Raw genomic sequence first — 12352 nt, 5'->3', positions numbered from 1 at the left:
GCTTAGGGTTCCCCCAAAACAACCTTTTTTTTACGGAACGTGACCACCCTGAAGGTAATACGTACGTTCCAAGCTACTATTTCTGCTAGTGAGTGGTTTGGCCGATTTAACCTTGATTATGTCAGGACTGGTGGCCGATTTAACCTTGATTATGTCAGGACTGGCCCACCAGCTAGGTCCACATGTGCTCCGTGGGAGGTGGCGACACAATGACGACCGTTAGAGCACTTGGTTGGTCCTACCCCGGTCAAACCGACATGTCTTGTCTCTCTCCTGCAGTAGCAACTCACTCACTCTCCGATCTCCCCAAGGTCTCTTCCACTGGCCTAGGTTAGCCATGGCAACGACAAAGACAAACTATAGAGGCGACTCGGGGGCGGCAGAGGTACGACAACATGGGCGGCGAGTACTCTGAGGTTGACAACCGGCTCGGGAGTGGTAGCTTCGCGACATAGTCTCCCGGCATCCGACCCAGCTGTTGTCGGCTTCCCCCCTCGGCGGCGCAAGGTATGGCAATCTTCTCTCTCCTTCACGTCTCCATGGTAGTATGTTCTTTTTTTTTTTGCGCATAACGAAACTTTCATTACTTAACCAGAGTCATTACAATCCTGTTGACATAAGATGTCAACCTCATCGGGGGCACAACGAAGCCAAACAGCAGTTTTGGGCAGTAAACGGCCCATTTGTGCGAGAGCGTGGCTAGCTTTATTCTGCTCTCGTTTAATCACCGCTATTTCATGTGGCCGGACAGCTAGGATCTGCTTGATGTCCCCAACCATGGCCGCCACTGGAGCCCTGTTGGTTTCGGTGTCCCTGACCATGTGAGCCGCCGTCGAGCAGTCCGTCTCCACTATCAACCTGTCCGGGCTCCGTTCCATAGCCAGAGTCACTCCCTCCATGAGCGCCGCCATCTCTGCCTCGAGGGCGTTCGTACAGCGTGGGATGAACCGGCAAGAAGCGAAAATGACGGCACCTGTATGATCACGAAGTATCATCCCAGCACCTCCTGTCCCCTCCTGTTCCTTCCATGCACCATCCACGTTTAGTTTTACCCAGCCAAATGGAGGCTTGCTCCAGTGCTCAACAGGATGTGAGCAAGTGCTTGGTATTTTATGTCGTTCTTTGCCGGACGTGCGGCCACCATAGGTAATCACTCCCTTCCCCTTGGCAACGTCATCAGATGGGTTTTGCTGAATGTACAACAGCGTATTGATGTAGCCGGACAGGAATCTGGTAGAAGCCTCAAGTGGTGGTGCAGGTTTGTGGTGGTATACTTCATTACGTACATACCAGCTCCGCCAAAGTGTCATCACCACAGGTAGTCTCTCCTCGTTCTTGCATTGGTCCAGCAGGTGGATGATCCACTCCGGCCCAGTGTTGACGACGGTCTCCAGCTTGGCCATACTCCATGTACGCGCCATCGCCGTCCATAGCTGTCGGGCCAACGGACAACGGCATAGAGCGTGGTATGTATCCTCGCATTCCAAACCACATAAAGCACATATATTAGACACCTCCAGTGTACGTTTATGTTTATTTTCAAGCGTTGCCAGAGAGTTCGTCGCGACTCTCCATGCGAAAACTCGTACCTTAGGGGGAGCAGGGCACCCCCACACTGCCTTCCAAACGGCACGAGTGCCGTCCGGTGCCCTGCTCGTGGCGCACGCGGTGGTGCTAGTCCGCTCCTCGAGAGCGGTCTTGTATGCGCTGCGGACACTGAACTTGCCCCGCGTGTCCGGCGCCCATGATAGGACATCCTCCATCCTTCGTGGGCTAGCCTTGATCGCCAAGATGCATTCCATGTCGGGGGCGCTGAAGTGTTGTTGGAGGAGGTCCACCCGCCACCTTCCGTTAGCATCCAATAGCTCCGATACCCGCCTGAGCCGGCATGTTCGCCGTTGCGTGATGGGCCTGTAGGAAGTTGGGCGTGGGATCCAGGGGTCGCGCCAGATTCGAATTTGCTCTCCATTGCCCACGCGCCATATGAGCCCGCGTTTGAGCAGCTCGAGACCATGCTGGATAGCATGCCAAGTCGGTGACGCGTTACCTGAAAAAACAGTGTCCTCAAGGGACCCATTAGGGTAATATTTTGCTTTGAGAACCTGGGAGCACAAGGAGTTCGGCCTTGTTATAAGGCGCCAAGCTTGCCGAGCTAGCAATGCTTGGTTGAAGATGCGGAAGTCCCTGAAGCCAAGGCCCCCCTTTCCTTTTGGTTCAATCAATTTCTCCCATGCTCGCCAGTGTGTCTTCCTCTTGCCTTCTTTAGACCCCCACCAAAAGTTTCTGACCAAACGGGTGAGATCATCGCACACAGAATAAGGTAGTTTGAACACTCCCATTATGTAAGTGGGGATAGCTTGCAGGACAGATTTGATCAGTGTTTCCTTCCCTGCCTGTGAGAGCGTATCCCCCCAGGCCATAATTCGCTTAGTTAAGCTTGCCTGCAGCATTTGGAATCTACCTTTATGCATGCGCCCATCCGGGGTAGGTAAACCGAGGTATTTCCCTTCAAACTCAACATTGTGTACCTGCAGTACTTGTCTAACTGCTGTTTGTATCACCAAAGGGCAGTTGTCACCAAACTGAATAGAACACTTTTGCGGATTTATGAGCTGGCCCGTGGCTCCTGCGTAACTCTGAAGGACACCCTTTACATACTGAGCTTGCTCAACGCTAGCTTTAAAGAATAAGAGTGTGTCATCTGCAAACAGGAGATGTGATATTCCCGGCGCCCTACTACATATTTTCACTGGTTGGAAGGCATGATCTTGCACTCCCTGTCTCAATAGAGCAGATAATCCATCAGCCACAAAGAGGAACAAAAAGGGGGATAAGGGGTCACCTTGCCGAAGCCCTCGCGTCGGTGCAAACGAATCCAGAAGGGCTCCATTAAATTTAACAGAATAGCTCACCGTGGTGACACATGTCATAATCCATTGCACCCACCGGTGAGAGAAACCCATCCTCTCCATCGCTTGCTTCAAGAACCCCCAGTCGACCCTGTCATAGGCCTTTGACAGGTCTAGCTTGTACGCACAATAGCTATTTTCTGGATTTTTCTCATGCTGAATAAAATGCAGACATTCGAAGGCAAGTAGTGCATTATCTGTGATCAGTCTACCTGGCACAAATGCACTCTGGGAAGGTGATATAATCTCATCAAGAAGTGGCCTGAGTCTGTTCACCAAGCACTTAGCAACAATTTTGTAAATGACATTACATAGACTTATTGGCCGAAAGTCAGTCATTTGAACAGGTTCATCAACCTTAGGAATAAGGATGATTACCGTTTCATTCACACCATCTGGCATAACCCCTGTCCGGAAAAATTCTTGAACAGCCCTGATAATTTCGCCCTTCATAACTAGCCAATTTTTCTGAAAAAACCTCGCTGGGAAGCCGTCCTTGCCTGGCGCCTTCAAGGGCCCCATCTGGAATAAACTGTCAGATATTTCTTTCTCACTGAATTCAGCACACAGACGGTCATTCATCTCCGAAGTAACTCTCTCATCATATAAGTCCAGGAGATGCTGTTGTACAAGTGAGTCATCACGGGTGAAGAGGTTTTGAAAATATGAACTAACCATGTTAGCCATTACCTCATGCTCCCCGTGGCTGCCACCGCTATCATCAACTAGCCTTTTCACTTTATTTTTCCTTGCTCTCCATACTGCTCGCCTATGAAAAAAGTTTGTGTTACGGTCTCCCTCACGAAGCCAGTCAATACGACTTCGTTGCATCCATAGCATCTCCTCTCGGTACAACAATTCCTGCATATGGTCGGACTCTTTCCGTATCTCATTCCGATCTGCATTCATGCTCATTAGCTCCTCCAGCCTGGTTCTAGATTTTTCAAGTTCATTTGTAATATTACCAAATTTCTTTTTACTCCACGCGTGTAGCTCAGTCATGAGCTTAGCAAGGCCTGAACGAATATCTCCAAGGCTAAATTTCTGTCCTGCACTCCTCCATGCTTCTGCCACACGTTCAGGGAGGCTCTCATCCCTCTCCCAGAAGGTTTCGTACCTTCTAAAATTAGTACGTACATGATTAGTCTCCTCTTTAACACACTGTAGCATAAGCGGGCAATGATCTGAGCATGGTGACACTTTATGTACCACTCGTGCCTCCCCAAATATATCCCGCCACCGGTTATCCGCAACCACCCGGTCCAGACGTACCCTCACATTCTTTCTGCCTCTCTGCTTATTGTCATAAGTGAACGGTAAGCCAGAGAATCCAAGATCCACCAGTTCACATACCTCTAGTGTGTCTCTGAATGCAAGCATCTGGCTCTCACTGCGAGGTGTCACCGAAAAATGCTCAAAGGACCACATGGCCTCATTAAAATCACCCATAACACACCAAGGGAGATCAGATTGTTGTTTAAGGCTTGTCATGAGAGTCCACATCAGATGTCGATTTTCGGTGCGTGGTTCCCCATACACACATGTCAACCGCCACAAAGGATCATGCTCAGACAGCCGCACATATGCATCAATATATCTGTCATTCGATGATTGAACTTCAACATGCAGACTATCACACCAGAAAAGAGCAAGGCCACCACTCAACCCATTACTGCTGACACCAGAAAAACCTCTAAGGCCTAACCGAGTACGTAATCTTTTTATTTTTTCTGAACTCTGTCTGGTCTCACATAAAAACAAATTTTTTGTATGTGTTGCCTTCACCATGCCAACTAAGTCGCGAACTGTCGGTTTATTGGCCGCCCCCCGACAGTTCCAACTCATGCAATTCATTGCTCCTGACGGAGCACCACACTTGGCTCCGTCAGTTGACCAGCGGCCCCTGGGCTGGTTGCCTCCATGATACTATCCACTCCAGCCACACCTCCCTGCAACATCTCCTGTGTGTACCTCTCCTCCATGACCAGCTTCTGTTTCTTTGGTGTGCCCTTCCGGACTTGCAGTTCAGCATGTACAAGCATGATCATCTTGCATGGTCGTTCAGGTTCCTCTGCGACACCTACTTCCTCTAGGTACAACTCTGTCAACACCACTTCCTCATCAAGGTCTTCTCCTTTCACGAAGTCTTCAGGTCCTGTGATCACCGGCCGATCCGCCGCCGGCCTCGGTCCACCAATTACCAGCCGGACCATGCTCTGTCCGCCTCCTGTGATGGCATTCGCGGCTGCGGAGCTCTCTGCAAGGGCAGTCTTGGATCCACCATTGGCCGGCTTCGGGCGGGCAGCGTCCGCTATGGGAGCCCCATCATCGCCCCCACCGTCCGTTGGTTTCACCTCCACTGCACCCGCCAAGATCGCTAATGACAGCGGCTTCGACGACACCCCGGTAGGAGGTGGACTACTCCCGAGAATTGGATCTGGCGGCTTGTTTCGATCAGGGGGGAAGCTTTGTTTGATGGCACGATGTTCTTTCCACGTAGCTCCAGCAAGATATGGAGCCTGGTCGGGTGGGGAAGCCTTGCGTGCGGAAATAGGAATCGTACCACCGACGGACTCGAACCCTAGGCATACCAGATCGATCTGGACTCCGAGATCGACAGGACTGTTGGCGGACGGGGCCGCCGCGGGGCCGTAGTGCGGGCAAAACCTCACACACGGCAAAGGCGGCAAAGGCCAAGGCCTCGCCGGACGGGGGAGGTGGCGTAGCCACCATCGCCAAGTATTCGCCTGACCAAAGGTTGAGGCCATCGGTCTATTCCATGGTAGTAGCCACCATCGCCAAGTATTCGCCTGACCAAAGGTTGAGGCCATCGGTCTACTCCATGGTAGTATGTTCAGTGGATGTGGGGTCTGAACACATCCCGTGAAATAGTGAATTGTGGTAGGCACATAATTCTCTGAAATATGAGTAGCTATAGTCTGAATCAGGCTACTTTTGTAGTAAATATTAAAATTGGCCATAGTAATCTTTGAGTGTGCCTAGTAGCAACATAGATGATGTTCAGTAATAACATTTTTTATGGTAGTGCCTGACTAGTGTACTGAATTTTGTTATAGTTTGGATGATGAAAACTATTAAATAAGGTTCCATTTCCAGGGGAGACAATCCTGAAAGAAAAAATTCCATGTCAAATATCACTTTAGTCAATATGGTGGCCCTGATTGGGATTGAGGGCTATGGAGTAGAGGATTACATGTACTTTGTGAGGGGGTGGAAGGGATGGAGCATACAAATATAGAAGAAATGTTGGGCTTGTTTCAGTAGAAAAATGTTTTGAACATAACTGTCATGAAGGTCGTTGAGCCAGCTCAAGGATATATAAACAAGGGTAGCTACATTGTTGAAGAACATGTCCCAGTTAGTCAGTTAGGAGAGCACAAGTGGACATGATTGGTTGGCTAATCCTATCATAATCAGGGTTAAATCAGTCGAGCCAATCTCTAACATAAAGTTATAGATTTTTTGTAACATATTATCTTCAGGGTGGTAGTGTTTTGTCACAAAAAAGTGGTAATTTTTGGAACCCTAACCTAAGTTGTGGTAGTTTTGTGATATTTACTCCAAGAATCTTAGACGAAGTATTCATACGTCTACCAACAATATCAACTAGAGGTGCCTGATCATTGATTGTTGGCTTAGTTGTGCCCAGGGGAATGCCCGGTAAAGTAAAAGGCATAGAGCCAATGGTGCATCCAAAGAACTATGCAAGAACTTGAGCGTGACATGCATCAACATTAATCGGTACCAAACAATATTTATGAAGTTTACCTTTAAACCTATAGCAAATTGGAAAGCCAACCATGCATCTTTAGACACAAGTAGTTGATCAAATCTTGCTTCATCAAAATATTAAAAGTGTGTCGTCAACGTATTGTACAATCAGAAAGTCATCACATTGGATATGCACCGGAGAGGAAAGATTGCCAAGCTGAAACTGATCATTAATTACTGTCCGAGGTAAACCCGCACAATGATGAAAAGAGGGGCGGGAGAGGATCATCTTGACGAACACCTCGCTTGCTGAGATTTTTCTTTCCAAATTCCCATTTAATAAAGAAAATATGGTAGTCTCTAGAATGTTTTCAATCCAGCTCGACCATCTTTGATTAGACCCCTTTTGCTCAAGAATTTTGCAAAGTAGCTCGATGCTCAACTACATCAAACACTTTCTCAAAGTCAATTTAGAAAAAAAACTTCCTTTATTGAATGCTTGGACTGATGCATATATTCAAATGACCACAATAGGAAGTCTTGTATGGTACGAGATTTAATAAATCCACACCGGTTACAATATACCAAATCCAGGATTGTTGTTTGGAGGCGATTTGCAAGTAGCTTAGTCAGCAGTCTCATTTTCAGTTTAGTAATGATATCGGTCAGGAATCATTAGGAGTCTCCGGAGAACACTTTTTGGGGATCAATGCAATGACAAAGCCATTAATACTAGTAAGATCCATCAAATCAGAGTGGAAGTCATGACATAATGCTTGTTAAAACTTAACCATTAAAACCATCCATGCCCGGTTACTTATCATAAGTTAGATAGGCAACCAGATCGTCTATTTCTTTTTCAAAAACAATGTGCAGATAAGTCCTGAAGATCAAGAATCATGGGAACGAGAACAAGCATGTCTCGAAGTACTTATGCAGAGATGGATTACCTCAAGCGGATTTTAAAAGCCTCCTATAAAATTACAACCTTTTTGAGTGATCCACCACTTCCCTACCATCAGCCATGGTGATTTTTGCAATGTTGTTTTGCATGTAATCATGTGGCCATGGAATGAAAAAGGCAGCATTATCATCCCAAACTTTTTCCACCATATAGTGTAGCGTTTTATGAAAATCTCGCTGACAATCCAGGAGATGCAGCAAACGAGCTTTAACAATGTCCCTGGAATTTCTCCCTATAATATGCAACAACCTTTCTTCCTTAAAAGTATCGACCATATGAATAAACATGTTGCAATCTCAATTAGAAGATCCAACCGAGATACATTTTAAGACAATTTTTTTTCCAGATTTTGCCAAAAAAGTTGCAATTACGCAGCCAACACCTTAGCATTATTTCCCTTCCTATGAATGTTCCAAACATCAACCACCAAGGAGAAAAAACATGACCTACGGATACGGTAATTCTCAAACATGATTTTTTTTGCCTTAGGGATGAACAAATCAACACGAATAACACACGGTAGTGGTCAGACACTGGACGTGACAATGGTGCACTTGCGTGTTAGGGAATTTGAGAGTCCAGGGAGTTGAAGTAAAATGCCAATCCAACTGCTCAAGGAGGGGCTCACATGTTACTCCATGTAAAGGAGCCACCCTTAATTGGCAATGCGATAAAGCCAAGATGATTAATCAGATCATTAAAAAAATAGAGCATTCATATCAACACCATCCATGTAGCAGTTGTTAGTATAATGATAAAATTATAATATCCCATTAAGAACACAACTCATCATCAGGTATCTCAAGTTTAGAGAGCTAAGAAATAAATTCGGAGCGCCTAGGTTGAGTATATGGACCATAAATATTGACCAATGTACATGGAGTTGAAGTAAGCTTCATAACGACACCAAAACTTTCTTGAGCTACAATTTACCCCGTAAAAACCCAAATGTTCCATAGAACAAGTGAATGGATCGAGATGGACCTAGAGGGGGGGGGTGAATAGGTATAATTACAAATTTTAATTATTACTTAGCAATTTTAGGCAATAATGCGGAATATGAAAGTGAGCCTAACAATTGCAAGTATTAAGCTAAGGGCTAAGCAAGGTAAACAAGTAACACCAATATGTGAGTAAGCAAGCACAATATGATATAAGTAAGGCCTAAGAGACAAGTAACCACAAGTAGGAAGTTAGGGTTAGGGATAACCGCAACTTCGAGAGACGAGGATGTATGTCGATGTTCACTTCCTTGGAGGGAAGCTAGTCACCGTTAGAGAGGTGGATGTTACCATGAAGGCACACCAACGCCACGAAGGCTCACCCTATTCTCCCTTCGAGACAACACCACGAAGGCGTTTCTCAACCACTAGTGGTAGACCTTGGGGTGATCTCCAAACCCTCACAAACTTTCCGGGGGTAATCACAATGGTTGATTCCTCTCCGAAAGACTCCTACCGCCTAGGAGTCTCCAACCTCTAAGAGTAACAAGAACGATGGGGAAAAGCTCAAGACTTGCTCAAATCACGAATTCCTTTGGTGCAAAGAAGGGGAAGGAGTGGATCTATCACTTGGATGGACAACTTCTCTCAAATGCTCTCAAATCCTTTGGGGATCTAATATTTGGGGTGGAAGAGTGAGAGAGAGTGAGTGAAATGTATTCTAGGGTTTGCTCAAAGTGAATGGTCAACCCTCTCCCATGGGGGAAGAGGGCTATATATAGTGTGAGAGCAAATATGGCCATTGTAGTGTAAGTGACAGGGCAGGCCGGAGAGTGAGGCAGAAAGCAGAGGACAGAACAGAGGGGCCGGACATCCGGGGCAAAGCCCGGACATCCGGCGACACAGGAAAACCCGGACATCCGGCAAGTTCACCTCGTCAAACAACCCCCTGGATAGCACAAGCCGGACATCCGGCAAGGAAGCCCGGAAATCCAGGGAGCAAGGAGAGCCCGGACATCCGGCATGGAGGGACGGACATCCGGAAGATGGCACCAGCACAAGATGTTCTCTGGATAGCAAGGTCCGGATATCCGGCGTGCGGCCCGGACATCCGGCAAGGCCAGAGACAGAACAAGCAAGACCATATAGTGATAGATCTAAAGAAGGAGTTTTGTGACATGAGAAAGTCTTTTACTGACCCTACCAATCCCCTCTTAATAGTGCGGGATCCTATACTCAAGAAAACAAATATGTAACCTTTTTGATACTTCTTCCTTGAGTAAAATCAACTCCGTATGTTCACGATCCACACACATTTGATGAACCGGGGACTAACACCTGAGATTCACTTGACGAACATAGTTAGTCCCCTACATGTATATTGTCATCAACATCAAAACCTGATGTAAGGGCATGATTGCACTTTCAATCTCCCCCTTTTTGTTTGTTGATGACAATCATACATGTAGTATCATAGATGCAATAACTAAATTTAGCATTGTAAATCATGAGAGCATAATACAATATATGTTCCTATTTGCCTTAGCTCGCCCTCATTGTGTGCATGAGATGATTATGTTAGGATGTACAACACACATTCTCATGGTATCATATGTAGCTCAAAAAGATAGAAAGGTGTGACACACACATATGAAACAACCATAACAACATTTCATAGCCACAAAGATAACAACATAGTCTCAAACGATTAAGTACCATATGTAGCATACATAAAGAGTTTAAATAATAGCGAACACAAATAGCCAACATATAGCATGACCTCACTAACATACTACTTCTCCCCCTTTGACAACAACATGCAAAAAGGGGCAAAGAACTAGAAGAACTCTATAGAAATCACTCCTGCAGATGTCATCATCATCATCAAAGAACTCGGCATACTCGTCACGAGACGGGAAACCGAAGGTGGAAGAGGATGTAGCCGCGGGAATTGGATCGTCATCACTCATGGGACTCCCACGATCGCGAAGGCGCTGCTTGAGCTGGTTCTTGGAGATGATGAGGCGCTTCTGAACATCATGGTTTTGCTGATAGTTGAAAGTGATCGTCTTCATAATAGTAGGCCGAGCCTTGCCTAAGAACGAGGCAAGACGTCCATGAGGCGCGGTCGAGGAGGAAGGCACGGAGGAACCCATGGGTTGAGACCCACCAGCAGACTTCCTAGGCGGTTGAGGTGCAGCAGCCGGTGCAGGAGCGGCCATGCGCATGTGAGTAGGAGGCTTCCAAATGGAATGCACAACGGTCTTAGCAACCTTAAAGGGAGAAGTGTGATCAATCATTGCCTGAATGAATGGAGCATGAGGGAATGTGCGCGTCTGAAGAAAGCTGGAGAGACGGATCTCATGCCAAATGTAATGGGTTGTGTCAAGAGGCTCAGTAGGTGTGTCATGCATATGAACCATCAAATCAATGCAGTAGTTGCGAGCCCTTGAGCGATCTCCCTTCTTAGGATAGATAGTGCGAAGCACACACTGATAGAGAATGTAGTAGGGAGACCGGAAAATGGATACCTCATTGGGTGGATATTCACGTTCCTCTGGAGTGAGCTCAGAGATAGGCTTAAGAAGAGACATGAAAGCATCAATCCCTTTGGGCCTATAGTGAGGATCCATACTGTGGATGTGATGACCAGCACCGGAGCCCAAAATCTGAACAAAACGGTCATAGGTGATGCTCAACACAGTGTCATCAGTCATCCACGTGAGAGTGTTGTTTGGCCCAAAGAAGCAGGTGGCATAGAACTGAATGATGGCAGCTTCATTCCAATCACACTTGAAAGTCATTGCTTGACCTAGAGTCATATCATCAATGATCTTGACCGTGTTGTCAGGGAACATGGCAGGATGATCACGCATGAACTGAAGATCCAGGTATTTATGAGGAGCAAGTCCACGACCATGGACGAAGCTAGAGTAAAGATCTTGCTACATGCGAGTTCGGAAACGAGGACCCTCGGCATCATCCACCATCTCATATGGGTTGGTATACCGTCGGAACTCAAGATATGGACTAGCCCCCACGGTGGTGAAGTCATGTGTGGGGCGGTCCCCGCTGAAAGGAAGCTCCATTGAGATGCGACGACCATGGACCACGGGCATCGCAGCACCACGGACTTGAGGCACATGAGCCCTCCTAGTGCCTGGCTTTGACTGACCAACAGAGCGTCTTGGCACAATATCCACTTCTTCCTCCCCAACATAGTCCGCATCATCCGGATCAGAAACCGATGAACTCGGAGATGGTGCCCGACGCTTCTTTTTAGGACCGGTGGTAGTCTTCTTCTTCTTAGGTCGAGCATGTTCCTCGGATTCGGCGGAACCTTGCCGGCGATCGACTGAAACGGGTACACGAAAGGGATACTGATGAGAAGGAGTCAGAAAGGTATGAACAAGGATAAGAACAAATTAAACAGAGGGGATGTGAACATTTTCGTACATGACCATAGGACAAGTCCAAGTGGTAGATCAAAATATTAACATGCCCATGATTAAGTTGTTTAGCCAAGTACATAGAGGGGAATTTAGGCTAGGCAAGTGACATTACATCTCATAAGAAGATATATATATATATATATATATATATATATATATATATATATATATCAAAATAGTCATGAGAGATAGCGAAAACCTAGAATGGTTGGGCCAAACAAGGATATAGGCAAGAACAGATAGCAGCCATACCCCGGGAAGACGGAGGATGGCCGCATTGCTTGGTACGCGCCATGAAGAACTCCGGCGGCCGATCCACAAGCCGACGCCCGAACAAGCCCTTCCCGAGTGATT

At 46.8% G+C, this 12352-nt stretch overlaps 1 protein-coding gene across 1 annotated transcript; it reads right to left on the bottom strand.

Moving 5' to 3' along the window:
- Nucleotides 1-587: 587 nt before the first annotated feature.
- Nucleotides 588-4337, bottom strand: LOC141022764 (uncharacterized). The gene has a single exon (XM_073499018.1). It carries the CDS (start codon nucleotides 4335-4337, stop codon nucleotides 588-590), a length of 3750 nt encoding a protein of 1249 aa, XP_073355119.1.
- Nucleotides 4338-12352: the final 8015 nt, after the last annotated feature.

The sequence above is a fragment of the Aegilops tauschii genome, chromosome 5 (genome assembly GCF_002575655.3).
Source record: "Aegilops tauschii subsp. strangulata cultivar AL8/78 chromosome 5, Aet v6.0, whole genome shotgun sequence".
Lineage (NCBI taxonomy): Eukaryota > Viridiplantae > Streptophyta > Magnoliopsida > Poales > Poaceae > Aegilops > Aegilops tauschii.
Note: the sequence above shows the minus strand (reverse complement) of the source record. Positions and strands in the feature narration are given on the sequence as shown.

Coding starts and splice junctions, on each gene's coding strand:
- LOC141022764 (XM_073499018.1), bottom strand. CDS start 4,337: ATGTGGTCCTTTGAGCATTTTTCGGTGACACCTCGCAGTGAGAGCCAG.